We start from the raw sequence: 24,223 nt of genomic DNA, 5'->3' as shown, positions 1-24,223 counted from the left end.
TTGTGAACCATCCTCTTCTAGCTTCATACTTTTCTTCTACCACGTCCTCACCTCTCTCAGCTTTCACAGAGTTGAAGAGAGTTAGGGACTTACTCTGGATTAGGCTTTGTCTTAAAGGCTGGTTTGATCTTTTATTCAGACCGCTGAAACTTTCTCCATATCAATAATAAGGCAATTTCATTTTTTTATCATTCATGTGTTCACGGAGTAGCACTTCTGATTTCCTTCATAAATTTTCCTTTTGCGTTCACAACTTGGCTGACTATTTCATGCAAGAGGCCTACTTTTGGCATATCTCATCTTTCAACATGCCTTTCTCATTAAGCTTAGTCTTTTCTAACTTTTGATTTAAAGTGAGAGATATGCTATTCTTCCTTTCCTTTAAACACTTCAAGGCCATTGTAGGATTACTGTTCTGGTTTGAAATTGTTATGTATCCACAGAAAAGCCATGTTCATTTAATCCATCTTGTAGGGGCAGATCCAACAAACCTTTGGATTAAGGATGTTTCCATGGAGATGTGACCCTGCCCATTTAAGGTGGGTTTTAGCCATTAACTGGAGTCCTTTAAGAGGGAGAAATTTTAGAAAAAGCACAGATGCTTGGAGACAGAAAATGCCCTGGAAGATGCTAAGCTAAGAGATGAAATCCACAGTTTGCCCCAGAGAAGCTAAAAGAGGACTCACAGTTGCTTACAGAGAGAAATGCCCAGGAGACGCAGAGAAGACCCGTAGGTCACAGAGAGAAAGCCACTGGGATCAGAAGCTGAAAGTAACAAACTAGGAGTAGAGACAAGCAGACACCAGCCACGTGCCTCCCTAGCTCACAGAGGTGTTCCAGATGCCAGCAGCCTTTCTTCAGAGTCCAGGTATCATGTTGTTGATGCCTTAATTCAGACATTTTCATGGCTTTAGAACTGAAAATTTTAAATTAAAAAATCCCCTTGTAAAAGCTACCCATTTCTGGTATATTGCATTCCAGCAGCTTTAGCACACCAAAATAATTATTAACTGGCCTAATTTCAGTCTCAGGAATAGGAAGGCCTGAGGAGAGAGAGGGACATGGGGGAACACCCCATCAGTGGAGAAGTCAGAACACACACAACGTTTATGCATTAAGTTAGTTGTCTTAAACAGGCACAGTCTGTGGCGCCCCCAAATAAATACAGTAATAACAACAAAGATCACTGATCACAGATCACTATAACAGACAGAATAATGGGGGAGTTTGAAATATTGTAAAAATTACCAAAATGTGACACAGAAACATAAAATGACACAGGCACCGAAAGACTTGCTCAACGCAAGGTTGCCACAAACATTCAATTTGTGAAAAAAACAGTATCCATGAAAAATAATAAAGTGAAATGTAATAAAACAAGGTATGCCTGTATAAGAAATCCAATTGATGTACTTCAAATGGAAAGAAAATTACCCTTGCTGGAGATAGAAGAGGCAGAAAAGATTGATAGACAAAAATACTAGTAAATGTGGGTTAGATGAAACTAATATTAACTATGCAAAGCAAAGCAAAGTTAAAGTTTGCTTTATGAAAATCTATCATCTTTGATCCATAATGGTCACTGCTAATATCCTTAAAAGGTCCTTTTCCCAGTAGGGATCCCCTGGGTCCAGCTTTGCTGGTGGCTCTCAGCCACTTGGCTCTTCAATCCGCCATCTTCCCTGGACAATACTAAGAACAGGACCTGGGGCCCTAATTGCCCAAGGCACTCACCAACCTCAGGAATCTCCCCCACCTCCTTCCACCACCAAGAGGCCAGTCTCTCTCCCCACCTCTTTCCCTCCTGAGAAGCTCATACCTCTGAAAAACGAAAGCCAGATTATATGTGGGAGCCTTCTGCTTTCTGAACTAGCTTCATGAACCTCCCTTGAGGCACAGGGTGAGGGGTGTGAAGTTCAGGGAGAACCCAGTACCAATGGATAATCTCAAGCACTTACCTGGTTAGCAGCATCTGCCTCTTAGGGCTGTGGTGAGGATGAGAGAAGAGAAAGCAGGTAAAGCTGCCCAGCACAGGGCCTGGTCCAGAGTAAATTCTCACGCACTACTATGTTTAGGAAACCTTTCCGGGTAGATAAAATTTGCCTCCCATCTTCTGTGTTGTTTAGTCTTACAATCAGGAGAAAAGGAGTGAGAGTTTCAGGCAAATGCTAGAGACACTTGAATTCTTTCTGGTTAGTAACTGTCTTCACCAAATGAGAAGTGTGACCACGGGAGGAGGAATGTGTCAGTTGCTGCAGTCCAAGCATAGACATGAGGCTTAGTTTGCAAACACTTGGCATAAAGGGAGGGGTCTCTGGGGTGGCCCTGAGAATCACCACTCAACTCTCCATCTTCAGGGAACCAGCAGCCCCAACTGCCTGCTCTGAAAGCCATCACCAAGTTCACTCCAAGGCCACACCCCCCACAGGCTGCTCGCAGCCAGTGACTGAGCGTGCACAGGAGACATGGACCCCTCGGACGGGTCATTTTGGCTGGAGACACCTCCTCACAGCCTTGCCAACCCTTCCTCAGACAGCACTCCCTCTTAGACATTTCCATCCAGCCTGGCTGCCTGCCTTCTCAGCTGCAATTCACAGGTGGACTGGTTGGAAGCCAGGCTGTCCCAGCCTCCTTGGGCTCCCTCCCAATTTTCCCTCACTGGTATTTCCCCTAATAAATGTCATGCATCTGTCTCTCAGAGGACTTAGGCTCACCTGCCCTCCCCCTTCAATATGGTCAGTTTTCTTGTCATAAGCATATCAATTATTTAGATAGTAAATATTAGTTTGAATTCACTTTCTGCATTGAAATTGTGAATGGCACATTAAGGACAAAGGCTCTAGATACACATCAGGGCTTCTTCTTACCTTAAGGTGTTAACTCTTCTTTCAACTGCAGTTTGACATGTATTTTTGCCTTATTTGACAACCGCTACTATTCAGGCTGAGCTTTAAGCCCTCAAGTGGCTGTTGAGATCCCTCATGACTTTTCAGTCTCCCTAGAAACTCTGAACTACTTAAAAACAAAAAGTCAGTAGCCATAGAGAATATAAAGATGGCATACTTTATAAAACTAAATTAGAAGCTACAGGGAGAGCTTTCACTGCCCATCGTCCCAGTACAGGAGCCATCGATCTCAGCGCTCGTGGCACATCACAGTGGTCTCTGGGGCTTTTAAAGATGACGGAAGCCCATCCAGTGCTGGGTCTCTTTAGTCTGAATCTTTGCTGCTGCTTTTTCTTGGAGTCCAGGTGCAGAATTGAATGGATCAGATTCCTTGATATGTAGCTGTTTGTCATTACTGCTCCATTCGAAGTCTCTCCCTTTTTATTTTATTTATTATGTTTGACTTCTTCAGCCCTGATTCTCACTCCTATTCTCCTCCCACTGTGGCCACCCCAAGTTCTTCGATGTGCATCTATCCTTAAAAATATGCTGTGCTGTTTGGGTGTTGGTGTTTTAAACATGTAGTCTTTACATTTCATTGCTTCTTACCTTTTGTCCTTCAGCTTTGGAGCTCTGTCTTTGTCACACGAGCCTGCGGCTGATGCCGTCTCATTTCTGCACAGCAGCCCCCACACCCTCCATCTCCCTGCCTGGTGATGGACACCCGTGCTGCCCTCGGCTCTCCTGTGGCCCAGACCCCTCCGCAGGGGACATCCTCAAGGGCATCCCCTTGGGGCCTGAGTGAGCATTTCTCTGGTGAATTGGAGCCAAGGCTGAGTTGGAGCCAAGGTTGGGGACCACCACCATCCCCAACAAGTGCTTACAAACTTGTAAGGTTTTCTTCACACTCTGACTTATGAACTGACCCCTCCTCACCTGAAACTTGAGACACTCAGGCTGCTGCTTTTACCCCACAAAAAAATCTTCCTTCAGGATTTAGACATACCAATGTAGAAGCGAGGCATCACACCTCAAATGTGACCTGGTCTAGTCTCCTGGGGCTGCTGTAAAAGGTTACCATGAACATAGTGACAACCCTCATTTATTATCTTATGGTTCTGGTGGTCAGAGCCCTAAAACCAATGCTCAGCCAGCACTGCCTTCCTCCCGAGGCTCCAGGGGAGAGTCCATTTCCTTGCCTCTTCCACCTTCTACCGGCTTCCCATGTCACGTGGCTCACCTTCCTCTCATCTCCCCCGCCTCTGCTCCGCTCACATCTCCTCTGGATCTGACCCTTCTGCCTCCTCTCCTAAGGACTCTTGTGCTAACATCGGAGCCGCCCAGCTAATCCAGGCAATCCCCAGTCTCAAAATCCTTATTTTAAACATTTCTATAAAGTCCTTTTTACCGAAGTCCCTCATATAGTCACAGGTTTTGGGCATTAGAATGTGGACATATTCAGGGGACGTTATTCTGCATACTACAGGACCATTGCATTTTTTCTTTTACATTTTATCTGATTTGTTAAAATTTAAAAGTAGCACATTGGATTGTATAATGATATAGCTTTTACAGTGTGACTGTGTGATTGTGAAAATCTTGTGTCTGATGCTCCGTTTACCCACCTTATCAACAGATGCGTAAAACATATGGAATAAAGATGAATAATGGGGACAAATGTTAAAATAAATTTAGAGTGAAATGCTGGTGATCGGTGTGGGGGGTATGGTATATATGTATTTTTTTCTGTTTTCTTTTTGTTTCTTTTTCTGAATAGATGCAAGTGTTCCGAGAAATGAGCATGATGATGAATATGCAACTATGTGATGATATTGTGAATTAATAATTATATATGTAGAAGGGAATGATCAAAAGTTACGAATGTTTGCATTTGTTTGGTGTTTTTTGGTATTTAAAAAATAAAAAATTAATTAAAAAAAAAAGTAGCACATTGGGCGGTACACTGGTGGCTCAGTGGCAGAGTTCTCACCTGCCATGCTGGAGACCTGGGTTCCATTCCCGGAGTCTACCCACGTAAAAGAAAAAAAGTAGCACGTGCTTGCTTTGTGTTACAAATAATACAGAGATGTATAAAGAAGAAGGTGCCGGCTCAGCCTACTCTCTTCCAATACCCCCCACTGAGTAAACATGAAGAGACTGACTCAGATCTTTCAATTATGCCCATCCTCACATAAACAAATCTGGACATTTTTATGTGGCTGTGGGTTGTTTTACAGAACCAGGATCAGACACATTAATCTGGAACTTTTTTCTCTTAATGTACTATGGAATCCCTTCAGATCAATCCATAGAGGTCTCACCCATTTAGTTTTATTAGTTTCACAGTTTATATATTAGTTTATATATTCCACAGGGTGGGTAAATGTAATTGATTCAGCTATTCCCTTATTGAGAGATACTCAGATGCATTTCTAATTTTCACCACTTTAAATAATGTTTCAAGATTTTGTTTGTATGCACCAAGTCTTTTATTTCTGAAAGGTTCCCTGAGTGGGATGCAAGGTTAAAAACCTATGTGCATTTTTAGTAGATGATGCTAGGTTATTTTCCAAAAATTTTAGCAGTTTGCGCTCTCACTAGCAAATGAGTACCTCTCTTTACTGCAAAACCTCCTCCCAGCTAGAGTCAAATATTATTGCTCTTTATAATTTATGCTAATTTGATGGGTAAAAAAGATTATGCTATTGTTTTAATTCACATTTCCCTGAAGGCCACAGGGGTTCAGATTTTTTTTTTTAAATAGACTTTATTATTAGACCAGTTTTAGCTTTACAGAAAAATTGGACAGAAAATGGAGAGTTCCCATTTATCCCAGACATCATAGCTTTCCCTATTATTAACATCTTGCATAAGTGTGGTGCATTTGTTACAATTGATGAACCAATGTTGATACATTATCTTTAATTAAAGTCCATAGTTTACATTGGGGTTCTCCCTTTGTGTTGTACAGTTCATTGAGTTTTAAGAAATGCGTAATGCCATGTACCCACATTACTGCACCATACAGAATAGTTACACTGCCCTAAAAATGCCCCATGTTCCATCTACTCATCCCCTTCTCCTTCTCATCATCCTCCTGGTATCTGCTATCTTTTTATTATCTGTATAGATTTGTCTTGTCCAGAATGTCATATAGGTGGAATCATGCAGGACGTAGCCTTTTCAGACTGGCTTCTTTGACTTAGTAATATGCATTTAAGTTTCCTCCGTGTCTTTTGGTAGCTTGATAGCTCATTTCATCACTGAATGCTATTCTGTTTTATGGATGGACCAATTTTTGACAATTATGCGCAAAGCTCTTATAAACATTCACATGCAGGTTTTTGTGTAGACATAAATTTTCAGCTCATTTGGGTAAATACCTAGAAGCAAGATTGCTGGATTGTATGGCAAGCCTGTCTTGAGCTTTGCAAGAACCTGCCAGGCTCTCTTCCCCAGTGACTGCGCTACTTTGAGTTTCCACCAGTAATGGAGGAGAGTTCCTGGTGCTCCACATTACCGCCAGATGGAGAAACTTTTGAAAGAAGAAATACATTTCTCCTAAAATTTTTTCTTTCTAGATCCCCCAAACCTTTTTTCCTTTTTTATAAAGGGGAATATTTGAATTGTTTCTGTTATTTAGAACAATAAACAAATCAAATAGCCAGTTATTTATTTATTTTTTTTAAATTTTTTTATTAATCAAAAAAAAAGAAAAGAAATTAACACAACATTTAGAAATCATTCCATTCTACAAATGCACTCAGTAATTCTTAGTATCATCACATAGATGTATGATCATCATTTCTTAGTACATTTGCATCGATTTAGGAAAAGAACTAGCAAAACAGCAGAAAAGATATAGAATGTTAATATAGAGAAGAGAATTAAAATAATAATACTAATAATATATATATATATAAAGGAAAAAGAAAAAAACAAAAACAAAAGATATAAACACACAAACAAACAAACAAAAAACCATATTTCAGGTGCAGCTTCATTCAGTGTTCCAACCTAGTTACATTACACTTAGGTATTATTGTGCTGTCCATTTTTGAGTTTTTGTATCTAGTCCTGTTGCACAGTCTGTATCCCTTCAGCTCCAATTACCCATTATCTTACCCTGTGGCTATTGACCACTTGCATTTCCTCTTCTACTAATTGTTTGTTTGCCTTGGTCATTTTTTTTTTTCATTTTAAAGTTTTTAAATAACTTTATCCTTAGATAAGCTATAAATTTATAGAAAAATTATGAAGATAATACAGAGAGTTCCCATATATCCCCGGGGCAGTTTTCCCTCTTATTAATATCTAAAATTCCTAGGGTACATTTGTTACAATTAATAGAGTGGTGCTGACACATTATTATTAACTAAAGTCCATTCTTTATGCAGGTTCCCTTCATTTAAAATGTCTTTCGGATCCAGGATACCACGTTATATTTAGTCATCATGTCACTTTAGGCTCTTCTCTGACATTTTCATAGACTTTCCTTGTTTTCTTTTTTTTACATGGGCAGGCACTGGGAATCAAACCCAGGTCTCCAGCATGGCAGGCAAGAACTCTACCACTGAGCCACCGTGGCCAGCTCCTTTCCTTGTTTGTGATACCTTAATAGCGTTGAGGAGTACCAGTCAGGTATTTTGTAGAATGTGCCTGTACTGGGATTACTCTGATATTTTTCTCAGGTTAGACTGGTGTTCGGGAACATGCAAGAAGCATGACTTATCACTGTTGGTGTTGACCGTGGCCATCTGACTGCGACAGTGTTTGTCAGCTTTCTCTACTGTGATGTCGTTCTCCCTGCTCCCTCCCTGCTTTCCACACTGTTCTCTTTAGAAGGAAGTTACTAGATGCAGGCAACACTTAAGGAGTAGGGAGTTATCTCCCACCTTCTTGAGGGCAGAATATCTACAAAGTTATTTGGAATTCTTCTGTATGGGAGATTTGACTTTTTCCCTATATTACTTTAATTATTCAGTCATTCATTTGTATTAGTATGGACTCATGGATATTTATTTTTTACTTTTGTTTCCAATTCCAATACTTTATTCATTTTGTTGCTTAAATTGTTCCAGCTTTAGTGATTGGGAGCTCTTTCAGTTGGCGCCTGTGTTCCTTTGGCATACCCAGGTTGATTTGGTTTAAGGCTCTTTTAGCACTTCCTTTCCTTCTGGTATAACAAGATGGTCCATGGTCATCGTGAATATTTCCTGTTCTAGTCCTTTCTCCACGGGGCCCTGGTTCCTTCTATTGGAGAATATTAGAAACCAAGATCTGAGTACTAGATATGTTTACTGCTACTGGGGTATCATTGTTTCCAGGCCCTCTCAGCTGTCAGAACAAGGAAATGTATGTGTGTATACTAACCCATGCATGTACACACATTTATCTATCAATGTTTCTATATCAGTATTAAACTAAATACCAGTTCATCCTGATGTCTCCAACTCTATTACCACATAGATGATTCTAGCCTCCTCCCCTTGCTTATCTGTAAACTCCCACCCCAACAATGAGAAACCTGGCTCCAGCCATCTGCCACACACTTACTTGTTCAATTTCAGTGTACATGTAGAGCAGTATCAGAATTGTTAGTCCGTAACTTGGGGGAAACAACTTTATCAACTAGAGCACAGTGCTAATCAACAGTTTCTTTTGCCTTTGATGTTATAGAATCCAGACATCTCCAAAGTTACTTAGGTCAGCAGTTTTCTCACCCATCTCCCTTGGTGAGGTGGTATAATACATTTATAGAAGTTAGATTATCTTTTCGTAGTATGCGTTTTGTCCTAGGATCCCTCAACCTTCTAGACGAATGTTTTAAAAATGTGTATACTAAAGGTTCTTTCATTGTGCCTTAAAGCTCCTTAGGTTTTGACAAATGCATACTGTCATATATCCACAATTATAATATCATACAGCATAGTTTCAGTGCCCTATAAAAGCTCCTGTGCTTCACCTATGCAGCCATTCCAACAAACCCCTGGCAATCACTCATATTTTTATTGTTTTTATAGCTTTTTCTTTTCCAGAATGTCGTAAAATTGAAGCCACACAATGTGCAGCCTTTTAGATTAGCTTCTTTCACTTAACAATATGCATTGAATGTTCATCCATATGCTTTCATGACTATAGCTCCTTTTTATCACTGAATAATATTCCATTGCGGGGATGCACCACAGTTTATCCATTCATCTATTGAACCAACATCTTGGTTGCTTCCAGGTTTTGGATATTTATGAGTAAAGCTGCTGTGAACATTTTTCTTGCCTTTTCAAATTGTCAATTAAGGATATAAACTTTGTCAAGTAATCACTATTTTCTTCCTAGCCCAGTATTTCTCCTTTGACTTTATGATTTTTGCCTTATAGGTTTTTGTTGTTTTTTTTTGAAATGTGATTGAATATAATCTAGCCTTTCTGTTATGGCTTCTGGGTTTCCTGTCTTGCTTAGATTGTTTTCTTCCACCCTAAGGTTAAAAAGTGTTGTCCTGAATTTTTCCCTGTTATATAATACGGCAGGATGCATGGATTTAAGCAAAAGGGATAGAAAAGCTGAAGAATCAGCAGAGCCTGGTGGGGATAGTGACTTGGGGCTGTGCAGCACCTTGCCTCTGGATTCTGTAGCTGTAGGAACAGGGGGCTCTGTGGCCTGACTTTGGGGAAGGAAAAACAAACCCCGGGGTTGTTTCCCTGTGCTTATCAAGGTCTGTTTCCCTTTATGTGTACATGCCACATTTTTTCCCTCGTGGACCATAAATTCCATAAAGTCGGGGACCAGTTGTGACTTGTTGAGCCCTATTTGCTCAATACCTGGCTTGGTATCCTATGGGCAAGTAGGAAAGCAGGTTAAAAGGAAGGAAGGAGGAAAGAAGGGAGGAAGGAAACTCCATTCTAAGTTCTTCTCTGCCTGCTCTGCACTCTAGGTGACTAACTTCACTGACCCATATCACTAGGGCGCCCTGGAGAAACCCTCTAGTTTCTCACTAGAAATGGCCAATGAGATGTACTGTTGGGGAACTGGGATGGAGGTGAGGGGAAAGAAAGGTGAGAGTGTTTGTTCTTCTCATTTCCTACTTGCCAGGTAGTCCATCTGACAGCAGCTGCATCCTGCTTCCACCACAGGTCCTGTCAACAGCCCCTCATCCAGAGCTCCAGATTTCAAAGAGCTCCCATACCATCATTTCTTCCCCTGCCTCTGCAGGCCCAGTGTGACAGCAGCTGTGGTAGTGCTGTGTGTGCCTCAACATCCCTAGTTGTCCATGTAAAGCAGAGACCTCTCTAAATAGTCACCTCATTAGAAAAATTCAAAAATCCGAGCTGAGCATGCAGTCTGTTTCCTATCTGGCTCCTGATGGAACCCTGAAGGGGAATGTTTTAGTTTGCTAAAACTGCCAGAATGCAACACACCATAGATAGATTACTTTTAATAAGGGGATTTATTTAGTTAAAAATTTATAGTTCTCCAGAGGAAAGGCAGCTAGCTTTCTTCCAATTTCTCTGTCAAGGGGAAGGCACACGGTGACGTCTGCTGGCCTTCTTTCCTGGCTTCTTGGTTCCAACCACTTTCCCCATGGTGATTCTGCATCTCCAGACATCTGGGCTGAGTTGCAAGGGGTGAGATGAGGTATGCTGAGCTGCTGAGCTCTCTTCTGACCTTTCTCTTTTAAGCCTCCAACTAATTAAATTAAACCTCACTCATTGCACAAGGCACTCCCCTTAGCCAACTGCAAATGTGATCAGCCATAGATGAATTTCACATGCTGATGATTTAAGTCCACACCAACAGAACAATAGAGCATCATCATCAGGCCATGTTGACACCTAAACCTAATGTCCACAGGGAAAAAATTTAAAAAGCAAAGGGTGTTTAGAAGGATGAAAGGCCTTCTCAGAACAGCTTATACAAACCTACAAACCCAGGAGGAGAAATTAAAGTCATCAAAGAACTGGGTAGTAGGTTTTTTGCTGATTATTCTCCTCGCTCATTTCCTTGAGGGAAAGGGGGCTCAGAGAGCACTTTGTGAGATCCAGCCACAGTGTGGCCTGCTCTGAGACTTCCCCCAGCTGCTGTGGCTAGTGGCTCTGTCCTCTGTGTGCCTTCCGTACTTGATTCTATCTCCACTGGCATCCTTGACAGGGTGGAATTATAACTGAGTTTCTAGGTCTGTCTCACGCACTGGATTGTGCATTCATTAAATGCGAAGGGTTTGTCTTGGCCATTCATGCATGGTGGCCAGCTTCCTGCAGGCTGCTTAGCACAGGGTACGTCTTTCTGTGGGTTCACAAGAAGAATGAATGAAGGTTTCTCCCGCCAATGAACCCTTTGAGCCTACCTTTCTGGGAGCCACCCCCTTCCTAGGGTAGAAGGGGCCTGAGAGCTAAAATATATTTGGCACTGATGATGCTGAAAAGTGACTAAACTGCTGACTCAAGAAAACCAACTTCCTCTTAGTTGCTTAATCTATTCAGTTGCTTTGCTCAAACAAAGCAACTGACCTCATGCTATCCTGCAGCCTTTATACAGTTCTCCAAGGACTGACAGCTCATCTCAAACACTTCTTTTGTCATCCTATCTTTTTTTGTTGCTGTCTCAGGTGTTATCTGAGTGATTTGTGTTAGCTCCTTAACAGGTCCTTTTCATCTGCAGGAAGCAGGCAAGGACCACATTCTCCCATCCCTAAATCAGAATTCAGGCACATGAAATCGGGGCTATATGTTCATTATATTTATGGACCCAATACTAAGCCTTTATACATTGCAGTTAAAATGGTTTTAATGACCACAAACATAATGGAGAAAAGCAACCCACAGGGTGTTTAAGTGTGTTTGGCTATAGCTGTTTCCACAGTCAGGGTGACCACATTCCTGAATTTCCTAAAGCAGTATTAATTTCACGTGTTCCATTAGTAGAAACACGTTTTTACTGCTGAATTTATGTTATTGTATTGTCAATAAAAGCAGTTCTTAATGTGTAGAATAAAGTCTGATATTTTCTAACAATTGTAAGACTTTTCATCCAAAATCACAAACCAGATGACAGTCTTGGCTAAACCCACCTTGCAAGTGTTCCCAGTAAGGCAGCAAATAAGAAAGGCCCCGGGTGACTCCAGCCACTTAGGTCTTCCCAGCAGAGGCTCCAGACCTCATGGAGAGGAGATGGAGTGTCCTCGCCATGCCCTGTCTGAATTTCCTACCACAGAATCCATGTGTCTGCATTATGTCCCCATAATAAAATGGCTATTTTGTGTCCCCCCACCCTCAAAAACAATAAAAGCACAAATCAGAATAAAGCTGATTTCAGACTATTTCCCTTAGTTTGATATATGAAAATACAGCTATCTCTGAAGTCTGAGTTGAAGAGAAGGGGCATCTTACCTCAGAACCTTCTATACTAGCAATTCCTCATATTCTAAGGGTCCCCATTCCACTAAGTACCTAAGTAATCCTCACCACAGGGTAATTCTTATGGGGTGCACTCTACTATGCAAGGAGAAAAAAAGATCTGGAAGGAATTCTGAGTGGTGGAACAGTTGCTTCAGGAACAGGGAATTCTGGATTTCGAACACCACATGTGGCATCCTGGCTCCAGGCCTCCTCCTCTTCCTGAGCCTTCTCTGCAGCACGCCCAGCGCCCTGCAATCACGGGCTTCCTAGCCCGTCTAAGGCCAGGTTGATCAGAATTCAAGGCGTGACACATCCTCCAGGTTGCTGACCTCTGTGGGACTAAGACTGGAACCAGGGCTTGGGGTAAATTAGGGAGAGGAGATCTCAAGTCTGACTCTCAAGTTGTATACCTTCATGAGGGCCCAGAGGTCCAAGTAATGGATGGATTTTTATTTTATTTAATAACTAATACTTGCTGTACATCCTCAGACTGTAAAGAAGCACTGCTGGTTCAAAAGCAGTTGTTCCCTGAGGGCAATTTCTCTGTTCTCCCTTTACACTTATTTCTGTCTTGGCCATCGAAAATGGCTCCAGGTCCTCACCACAGGGATGTACGCTAGTTCAGGTAGAACTGTACTGTTGTCTCATGAGAGCTGTACGGCTCCGCTCATGAACCTTGACCTGAAAATCTATACCTAAGAGCAGTTTTAAGAATTGAGAAAAGCAGATGATTGCAATAAATTCTGTGGAAGAAAAGGTTGCAGATGGTCCCGAATCAGAGCTAGCCAGGCACAAAAATCGCAGGAATGTTGAAAGATAAGTTCTCTGACCATCCCACCCTCCTTCAGTGAACTTGTTTACCCAGTACTTTTGTACCTAATCATTACTGCCCATTAAAACCCCAACTACACTTTGCTTGGGGCATCACTCTCTCTCCCGTGTTTCCTAATGCAGTAGTTTTGAAAAAAGTGCTGGCCTTCAATGCTACCTTTGTCTCCATTTCTGCTTTCACAGTTTGGTTTCTGGGCTAGACCATTTCCCTGGAGTGTACCATGGAAAACCATCTAAAATTTGGAGGTTGTTGGGTATTGAGGAGGACGTGGGGAGGGCAGATCTCACTGTCTCATCTCCTGTTCCCACCTGTGAAATCTTCACAAGCCCATTAACCACACAGGGCTCTCCCGTAGTGGTTTGAACCAAAAGACTCACATCACACAACACCAACTGAACTGCAGTTATGTATTCAGTTTCCTATGTACTTGAACAACGTGGAACACGGGAGGGGGGAAGAGAAACACTGGAAGAGCTGCCTGGCTAGGACACCACTGAGTTCTACTCAGTCATGATGGGTTCGCACACTTTACAAAATCATCTTCCTACAAGAAAATCGGCTGCCACAGGGGTAGCATGGGCTGCAGGGATCGCACGGGCTGCAGGGGTTGCAGGGGTTGCAGGGGTTACAGGGGTTACAGGGGTTGCAGGGACTGCAGGGGTTGCAAGGGAGGCAGGGTGATGCACAAGGGTAGCAGGGAGACTCGATCTTGACGCAACTGCCGAGCCCGTAGGAGTACGTGACGTCTTTCTCGTCCACACAGGGGGGCAGGCTGAACTCTTTGCAGATGTTCATGTAGCTGTACTTCTTGGATCCGAGGCAGTCGTACCTGTTCTCTCGCTCGGCTGACACACACACCTTCCCATCCTTCACCCGGACTTTTACTTGATCAGGCTCGAAGCCGCACACGTTCACTGACCCTAAAATGTTACTGCTACAGCAAGAGGAGGCCAGAATTCTATTTGTCGTTCTTCTCAGTCTGGAATTTAGAAAATTTAAAGGGTGAGAGGGAGAAGCTCAGCCTTAAATATCACACAATTTGAGAAGCAATATTTTCAGCTCTTTTAAATAACAAAAGCAAATACTACTCATGGTGATACGTCTACACTTTACAGAAGGATATAAAGTAAAAAGAAAGAGCCCTCCCCTGTAAATCCCGCTCTTTTGAGGCAAGCCTCTGTTAACAACTGATGGGTGTGTGGCCTTCCAGAATTTTCTGTTGTATTTATTTTTTTTTATTAATAAAAAAAAAATTTTTAATACCAAAAAACACCAAACAAATGCAAACATTCTTAACTTTTGATCCATTCTACATATATAATCAGTAATTCACAATATCATCCCATAGTTGCATATTCATCATCATGATCATTTTTTCTCTTGTATTTAAGTCTCATCTCTTCTTACTTGCTGTGGAATCTCCAGCAGTTTCCTTAATCTCTCTGTGCCTCAGTTTCCTTATCAGTTCAGTGGAGCAATAGTACTTATGTCACAGGGCTTTCCGGAGGATTAGATAAGATTATGTATTTTACTTAATACTCAACATTCTAAGTTCTGTTTAATTATTATCATCACTGTTATTGCTATTACCACTACCATATCATATGCTGACACCTAAAGCTTCTTTATTTAAAAATGTGGGATCTAACTAATAAACACCCTTCAAAAATAGATTTCAAAGATAGATGTCAGCGTTAAGAACCCAGCCCTGCTGGTCCCCAAGACTGGTACTGCCACCGAGGCAATCACACAGAGACTCAGCCTGAAGCTCCATCAATAATTTACATAACAGGAGTGCCCCAGCCTGATTCCCTACTGGTGCCAGCTGCCGGCAAGCCAACTGCCTCACTCTTCCCGCTACAGCAAGGCAGGCCCAGACTGTGGACGGCCAGGGATCCAGTGAGTTTAGAGAGCCTCTGTGGATCAGGTGTGCAATGGCCTGCCACCGGTGTGCTGGGTCAGGCCCCTTCCATCTTGCAGGAGCTGACTGTGGCATCTCTTTCCAACTCTTCATTTGGTGACTTCAGGTTGATAGCTAGAAATCGACCATCGTGGAGGCATTTACACCATGAACATTGGAAAACGCCACAAATTAGAATTGTTCTCCCCCCACACCTCAATCGATTGTTAGATACCTGTGACCCACTCATCCATTGCCCCAACAGGGAGCTCTGACACCGTGGAGCAGTAAATGTGGATTCCCCACATCATGGTTCCTACAGAGCTGCCTTGCTGTCACTTAGCAGTCCCACTGCACTGGGAAATCCTCAGTACGGGAAAATAATAATAGCAGGTTCACTAACTGACCACTTGTGATATATGGTAGTAAAAGGGAGTGCCCAGGAGCACAGACACTAGAGCAGGAGTATTTAGGTTCAAGTGTTGGCTCAGCCATTTATTAGCTATGTGACTTGGGATGAGTTACTTACCTTCTTTGTGCTTCGGGTTCCACATCTACAACATTGGGATAATAATAGTAACCCATCCTCATGTTTTGAGGATTAAGCTATATTTGAAAGAAAGTATTTAGAATAGTGCTTGGCACATGGTTAGGATTCAACAGATATCAGGGCTTTGTCTTTTTTTTTCTTTTTTCTTGCAATGCATCATGGAAAGTGCTAAGCATGTAAAAGACAGTATTTCATTTAATCTTCACATTAACCCTGTGAAGGGAATGTAATTATCACCATTTAACAGAAGAGAAAAATGGTGACTGTGGCGAATGGCAAGGCCTAGATTCAAAGTCAGGCACGTTCAATGTGAAGGTTACGATTTTAACACTCTGGTCGACTGAGCTGTTGGAATGAAGACCCTACATTCAGGCAGGCAGCGGGCACTAGCGCTGCATGCTCCGGCCTTATTCAGGATCCATTTTCTTTCTAATTGCCTAGTCCTTCCAAAGACATCTTAATGTTCTAAAATGATATTTTTATCCCCTAAAAAAAAAAAAAAGAAAAGAAAAAGGTAGCTGGGTTCTAAAAGACACTCCCGGCAAATCGTCCTGCATCTCTAAGCCTCCAGAGGAAGGTTTTAGACTGGGATTTCCAAAATCTCTTCTAGTTTGAGGAGTCTGAACTCTATGCTTGGGGGACTGATTTGAGGTACATCAGTTCTTTTTTTACTGTTTTACTTCTACATTTCTTTTTGTTACATAAGTTATAAAAGTTCAATGTAGAAAACTCAGAAAATACAAAGAAACACACAAAAAATAGGATCCTAAAAAATACCCATAATCCCAAATAATCCTTAACATTTTGGTGTTAGACTCTCCTCTGCGCGTGTGTGAGCATGTATGTATGTGTGTGTGTGATAAGAGGGAGCGTTTTATGTGTGTTTTTATGAAATCATGCTGTATATGCTCTTAATCGATATTTTGCACTCAATAAACCCGAACATGATTTAACAACATATGAGAACTTTTACTTAGGACCACAAACCAAAACACTTGGGGCTAGCTACAAAAAATGTTCAATTAGAATTCAGTTCTAGAAGACCCAGAGGCAAATGGGAACAAAGAAATTGTGCAATGCTTTCAGAGGATTAGATGGGTATTAGCTCCATTTCCAGTCCTGGCCCCAAAGAACCTGGAGGTGGCAGGGCATCTGTAGGCCATACTAAGGGGAAAGGATGTGAATTGGTCTGTCTTTAGAATCTTTATCTCTTGAGGTGAGCAGGAGAACGAGCACTTGTACTCCCTGGGTGAGCAGGGAAGTGCTCACCAGTGTGGCAGGGAACCAGCCCCACTCCAAACACCGACCTCTGGGAATGGAGAACCAGCCTAACGCAGGAAGAGCCAATGCCAGGAGTGAAGCTCAGAGCAGAACAGGCGCCCCCTGGTGACTCTCCCAAGAATCTCCCTTGGTGTGTGCATGGGCTGAGAATCAAAGTTCTTCCATTCAATTCGGATCTTCCCATATAAAATTAAAAATGTGGGAGCCTGCTCCAAAAATGGGCTGGACCTCCCAAAGAAGAGCCCAAAGACACCAAGCAGGATTGCTTAGGGGCCCAGCTACTGCCATGTTTGATTCTGCCAGAAAAATTCCCCCTGCCCTCTGGAGATGCATCTGGGGGCCAGATCTGTAAGCTCAAGTGGGCTCCCGAAGTCATGACCTCAAGAGCATACAGGTCCTCTTAGCAACCCTGAGTGCCAGGGCCCAATGTCATGTATTTTATTGCGTTGGGTACCCCTTTTTCCTCTATTCTTGAGTCTCTTTGGCTTCTTTGTCCCTGCAGCAGCTGCACAGGGGTTCCCCACAAATATGGGTCTTCAGGAAATTGCCTGCAAAATCTTGGCCAGGTCAGGTCTCTTCTTCCTCTTGCTTCTAGGTCTGGGGTCATCAGTAGGGTTGTGTGGATTTAGGGGAAATTGTGGGAGCCACATTTTACTCATCAGACAGCTCCAGACTTGCAACTCATATTGCACCTGCTGATGTACCCATCACCCCACAAGGGATTTTCCACAGCTCTGTGGGGTTCTTGGCACAGAAGATTGCCTCCTACACTTCTGTTACCATGAGGTTGAAGTTTAGTAAACCTAGGGAAATGTGCTCCTTTGATTCTTTGCAAAAGCCTCTTCGGAAAGGGGGGAACAAGCTAGAGGACAGGTGGGGCCCTGCTGCTCACTGTTTCACATTCAGGTGAAACAAACTGTCCCCAGCATTGCTGAGCTATCTATTCGGCCATCTTCACAAAGATAGCAGTCAAATTCAGCCTGGTGTTGAACAAAGTAAAGAAGATGTCCAAAATGTCTAGCTATACACTGGAGCAAAGGGAGGCAGATCATCCTCTAATTATTCATGGAGTACTTTGCATTTTCTTCTGAGTCTTAGACCGATTGCAAAGATCCACTTAAACTCCATTCCTGCTTTCCAGCCCATCTTTCCCATTCTCTTCTTTCTTCTACCTTTTCCCTTCTTTTCTTGTCATCCCTCTCTTCCGCCAATTCTATATGGATGATCAAGCAGACAGATCTTTGGATTGATAGCAAAGAACAAATGTCACTAGGCAGGGAGCAGGGTAGCATAGACAGGTATATCTGAATCCCAAGGAGAGCTTGTTAAAGCACAGATGGCTGGCTCCCACCCCCAGAATTTCTGGTTCAATAGGTCTGGGGTGGAGCCCAAGAATGTGCATTTTGAGCAAGTTCCCAGGCACTGCTGCTGCTGCTGTTCCAGGGATCACACTTTGAGAATCACTGACCTGGTGTTAAGCACATGGATTCCAGACTCAGGCAAATCTGACTTTGAGTCTCAGCTCTATCCCCTTCTAGTGGTTGAGAATGTTGCTCATGAATCTCAGTTTCATCATCTATAAGATGACCAAAATAATATTGCCCAACAGGGATGTTACAAGAACTAAAAGAATATTAAGTGGTAGGCACATAGTTTTTCAGTCAGTGAAGGGAAAGTCTCCTATACCAGCAGTTTTCTTGTTGGCTATTCCAGGCTCTGCCTTACACAGACTTTTCCTAAATCTGAGGCTTTAGGAGACCTCAGCCCAAGTCCTGTATCATTGGACAAGTCAAACCAGGGGAAGAGTAGTAGCTCTTTTCCCTGCAGCCACAGGGGGACCCAGCTCGGAGATCTGTGAGCATGAAGAGAGTAGGATGAGAGAGGACCAAGGGAACAAACGTAATACCATCTCTGCAGGGACAGAGATCCAAGGGAAGTAAGGGAGCTCTCCTCTCAACGGAAAACCAGCCTTTCACAGGTGTAAACTCCTGAAAGTATTCTTCTCTTCTGGCTTCCCACAGCTTAACTTGAGCGGTGACCTCTGGGTCAAACAGTGAAAGAGTGGAGGGAATGAAAATGTTCTCTGAAGACCTAGAGCCTGGGGAGTGCTTGGTTGGGTCTCTACTCTGGAGGATGAAAGAGTCCCCTCTGCCAAGTGTCTTTTGAAATAGGTGTTCAGTAAACAATGGAAATGGACTGACCTTCCATGCAACGCCCCCCCCCCACACACACACACACACATAGCATATAACACTCAAGAATGCCAAAAACTTATAGGGAGAATTGAGAAATTATCAGCCAAAGCTTCTTACCAGTTATTAAAGAAACGCCCAGAGACAGAGCATGGCAGAAACACACCTCCAGAGGGGCTGTGGCAACTGCAGACCAGGGACCCTTACTTTCCCACTCGGTAAAGAAACTCTGAACAACACAGCTGGCATCTAAAAGGATACATTCTGCCTGACAAACCCATTAGCATTCTTTCAAGGGGTAAAAGGCCACACGAATATGATATTTAAGCTCAGAAAGCCTCGGGCAAGGTTTGACACCAAAGATTGTTTAAAAAAAATTAAATCAACATGATATTTCAGGATCTATTTAGTTATGGATCGGAAACTGGCTTATATAAGAAAAAAGTGGCATTTCACGGGAAGAAAAAATACTAACGGCAGGAATCCTCTGGGACTGGAGCAGGCATCAGAGTTTAACATTTTCATCCATATTCAGTAAAATTGGACACTTAGGTTAGCAGGTGACACTAGGCCTTTCCGGGGAGTGAAATGTCAAGCTGTCTGAAATAGACCCTTGGAAGGTTTCACAAGGCAGCATAAATGGAAAAAAAAGTGGCTCCGAGGAGATACACGAGGGGAAGCCTGAGTTCATTTCTAAAATGGACTTGGACTTATCAGTTAAGAGATGTTGCTTCGTATACTGCTGCAGGCCCAGAAAAAAAATAATCAGCAAAAAACCCAGGCACTGGCGGAAAAGTATCACAAACCAAAGAAAGCATTTGCTCTTGTTCAAATTACAGTTACTCTTTCTGTTGTACATATGGCCCTCGGGGAAAGTGGGCCTCCTGGAGAAGGCGGAGAGGGCCCAGGGCTAAGCACAGCGCCATGCTCACCCAGAGGGTCTGGGGTGGCCATGCGGCCGGGAGAACAGGGCTCAAAGGGCTTGGGTCAACAGCATCAACATATTCACGGGCACAGGGAGAGTGGGCACAGAGCTGCTCACGAGAGACCCTGGATTTGGATCAATATCTTAAAAAGAATCCCTGCTTCACAGTATGAACAATTTATGTAACCTAATACCTTAAGGAATTGAAATAAAAATTGGTTCAAAGAGAATGTAGATAAACATAAGGGGCGACAACCCATCCCAGACTATTGAGGGTCACTCCTGACCATTGGTGGCTAATGACCTGGGCAGTAACTGTCCTTTCCAATAAGACATCACTGTCACTGTTGTCAAGGGACTCTCTCTCTTTCTTTGTCTTTTTCTTTCTTTCTTCCTTTCTCTCTGTCTCTTCCTCCCTCCCTCCCTCCCTCCCTTCCTTCCTTTCTTTCTCTATACATCTATAATCGATCATCATGTATCTACTATCATCAATTTGTGCTCCTTCTTAAAGTAAATGTTAGCATATTAAATACATATTTTACACCTGACTTTTTTCACTTAACCACACATCGATAGGTAAAATGCTTCATCAAATGTCCCATCTCTATATTATTCAAATGTATGGGTATACCATAATTTTTTAACCACGGGAACGGTGTTTTCAATCTTTTTCATCAATAGTAACAGCCTAAATGGGATATGTAGAACATTAGAAAAGGAAGGCTTTCTCCAGGCAATTAGGAAAAAGTAACCAAAACAAAAAAAAATTAAAGCAGTTTTTAAATTACCCGATTCAATTAAAACCTTTGCAAATCTATTCTGAGCGCTGTAACGCTCCATTCTGCAGTTTGTTTGTACAGTCTTTTCTAGCCCTGGATAAGAGGCCAACATAATAGGACTCCAGATGAATTTCAAGTCTTTGCCTGGAGTTGGGGAAGGGGAGAAAGGTTTTCCTATAAAACCTAGGAAATGCTTCTATTGTTCAATTTCTCCCCTGCTCTTAAAGCCTCTGGCAAACATTAAGGATTTGATCACTTACTATTACTTCTCCTGTAGTCTTTTCTGGAAGTCCAAATATACTCAATTCACTTTCCTCACAACCAGAAAAAATGTTCAGCTTGCTGCTGCCAATAGCTTTTTAATGATACCCCATTTCTTTGCCTCATTAAAACCACATTGTTTATCACGTTGGCACTCCTGCTCTAGACTTCCAGCACCCTTGCCTATCGACGTCATTGTGATGTCATTTGACAATCCTACAATTCTCACCATGGACCTATTTACCCCTCTTTCCTTAAATCTTTGCGAAGTCACCAGCTTCATTGACATGAGCCTTTCTCATTTTGCCCAGGTACTGATTGTCATTATCTTCCCTCTTATCCCAACTTAAAAGGCTAATCTACCAACTATAAAAGTCTGAAAACAAGTTCCTTTACTTGGCAAGCTCTCGTTTTTCATCCTCTATGGCTCTAATGGCCTTCCTCTCCAAACTTCTGAAGGATGGTCGAAGACAGTAGAGCTTGACATCACACAGGCAGCACGGGTAGAGATCACACAGTCCACAGGAGCGCGAGCGCTTTGAGTAGCACAGGCAGTATGGGTACGGGTGCAAGTCACAACAGCAATATGGGTGCATGTATAAGTCGCACAGGCACCGTGTGCTAAATTCGTCGATGCATCTCAATTGCCTCAGTTCTCTGTCCACCTTCCTTATGTCTCTTCTAACGCTGTCCAAAAGACAATTCAGTGCAGCCATTACAGTCACACCTTATTGTTCTGTGAGTACCTTTGAGAATCGGCACTCCGGGGAAAAAAATTGTTCTAAGCTCTTCTCAGAAGTTTCTTTTAAAATTAAATGAAGCCTGCATGATTCACTTACTTTAAAGCTTGTGTTCTGTGACCTCACTGCCCTCTAAGTATGTCATAGTCTTTTGGTTACCATGTGAACTGTAAACAGTCACAGTCTCCAGAGACCCTCCTAGAGTTATAAAACTACTCACAGAACCAGACTAATGTTGAGATTTCATTCATTTTGAAATTGAACAGATTCCCCGAGCAAGCACAGATTTGGGGGGGTTGTGGGGCTAACCTTTAATGTCTGGCTTGTGTGTTCTTCAAGGATTACCCATAGCTGTAGTTGTTTGTCTTGATCTTGTGTTATCTTGACATGGGCAATGGAAGAACCTGCCTGGTTCCTTTCTCTATGCCCTTCTGACTCTATTCCTGGCTTGAGGCTTAGCTTTCTTTGTCCCTTAGACTTTACAATTCAGTCTGGCTCAAGGCACTGGAATAAAGAGAGCTTTCCCATGGTTCTCCTTACCAAATTATTCTCATACCAAGTCTTTGCCCTTGGCCTGATAGGCTCCGAGTCTCTGGAGTCCTGCTCACTCTTTACTAGCTGGGGCCCTGCTATCCTGGAATATCCAGTGGCTAGGGATCTTATCCTAAGCTCCCATCACTTGGTGGTCATGCTTCTGTCCTCCATTACTACCTCTGAGCAACTTCACCTAGGCTCTATGTCCAAGCCTCCAGATGCTTCATTCCTGACCCCCCAGTTGATTGGTTCTTGATATTCTTATAGCCAACTGTCTGAAGTTGCTTGAAGCCAACTGCCTGAAACCCCAACTTCTCCCGGTTTTCTGTGTCCCCAGTTGGATTAACCTCCTGAACCTGGACTCAATTTCAGCTTTGGCTCATGGTACTTTTATTCCTCTGGTCCTTTCCCCTCAAACTGCCATCTAGGTATCAGATCCCCTTTATCTGAACTAAGCTATGGGGTACTTGAGAAGAAGTGGTTGAATAAGATGATAAAGATCAAATCGTGAAGGGGCTTGTAGACCAGACTAAGGCTTTGAACTTAATTTTGAGCACAGTGAAGGATCACCAGTTTTCTTCTATCAAGGGAAGTTGAAAAATAAGTCAGGCAGCTATACTGACAGTAGAGGTATCTTCTGCTGGAAAGTCTGAACTGGGAATTGTGTTGTAGAGATGGCAAGAAGAAAACGTTTGGGATTGCCTTCTCCCCGTATCCACTGTGGTCTCATCCAATCCATTCTTCACATTGCAGCCAGAGGGATATTTAGATCTAGATTTATCATCCTTCATTATCCTCCCTTTAAAACCCTTCTAAGTCTCCTATACTCTCTTAGAAGGGTCAGAATTCTGAAAAGGTATTGAAATAAGGGCCCTGCCCACCTCTCCAGTCTCCTCTTCCATGATAATTATGGTAATTCATTACACTCCAGCCACAAGGGCCTTTCTTAAGTGGCCCTTCCTTCACGCCTTTCACTTCATTCAGGACTTACACACAAGTTGTTCTATCTACTTAGAAATCCAACTCCCCACCACACACGCTTGGCCTAGTTAACGCCTGACTTGTCCTTCAGCTCTCCTCTTCAAATGGCCTTTCCTCCCAGAAGCCTCCCCTGTCCCTCAGACTAAACACTCGCATAACTCCGTGCACAGTTGTTGTTTTTTTATAACATTATTTGACTATTTCCCCTCCTAGCCTGTAAGCCTCTGAGGGCGAGACCTTGTCTACTTTTGCCCACTATTAAATGCCTAACGCAACACCCAGCATATAATAGGAGCTAAAAGTTATCTACTGATGGAGTGAATTAAACAAAACCTAGTGGACAAAATGAAGATGAATGAGGGAGGAATAAGAAATGACTCCCAGGTTTCTAGCCGGGAAAAATGGTGTTGTTGTTGATGGAGATAGGAAACAAAAAAAAAATAGTTCAGGGGATATGCTGACCATGAGATGCTGTCGACAACAATAAGGTAGAGATGTGGAGCAGCCTGTGGGTAGGTGGGTCTGTAACTTGAGAGAAAGCTGAGCTAGAGAGAGAAAGTTACGATTTCATAGGCAGTTGGAACCCTGAACATGGACAAGATCATTCAAGAGAAGGAATAGATTGAGAACAGTAGAGGGCAGAGGCAGAGTCCCAAGACACGATAAGGAATGGGGGAAATAAAGCTGCTCATGAGAGACTCATAGGAGTAATCAGAGAGGACAGAGCCCCCTAAGCCCAAGCGCCTGAGCACCCCTAGACCAAGCAAAAGGGTCCCCAGTGGCTCAGTGTTTCCCAGCCTTGAACTAGGAGGCCCCTTTCTGTGCAGACGAAGTGTCTCGGCAAGGAAAACAAGTTTCCCTGGAGGTTTTGTAATGGAAGGCTGGCCTCTGGACTCATGGAATGAGTCAAAATGCAAAGTTGAGTAATCCTCCCCTATGGACAAACACTGAAGGTTTTCAAGAGTAATTTC

General features: G+C 42.8%; 1 protein-coding gene across 1 annotated transcript; it reads right to left on the bottom strand.

Annotated features, from left to right (window-relative positions):
- Positions 1 to 13,502: 13,502 nt before the first annotated feature.
- Positions 13,503 to 21,875, bottom strand: ODF1 (outer dense fiber of sperm tails 1). Its single transcript, XM_077167400.1, has 2 exons — positions 21,394 to 21,875; positions 13,503 to 14,088 (listed from the first exon to the last, which is right to left on the bottom strand). Exons 1-2 carry the CDS (start codon positions 21,711 to 21,713, stop codon positions 13,638 to 13,640), a joined length of 771 nt encoding a protein of 256 aa, XP_077023515.1. The 5' UTR covers positions 21,714 to 21,875; the 3' UTR covers positions 13,503 to 13,637.
- Between the last annotated feature and the right edge of the window lie 2,348 nt (positions 21,876 to 24,223).

The sequence above is a fragment of the Tamandua tetradactyla genome, chromosome 6, assembly GCF_023851605.1.
Source record: "Tamandua tetradactyla isolate mTamTet1 chromosome 6, mTamTet1.pri, whole genome shotgun sequence".
Taxonomy (NCBI): Eukaryota; Metazoa; Chordata; class Mammalia; order Pilosa; family Myrmecophagidae; genus Tamandua; species Tamandua tetradactyla.
Note: the sequence above shows the minus strand (reverse complement) of the source record. Positions and strands in the feature narration are given on the sequence as shown.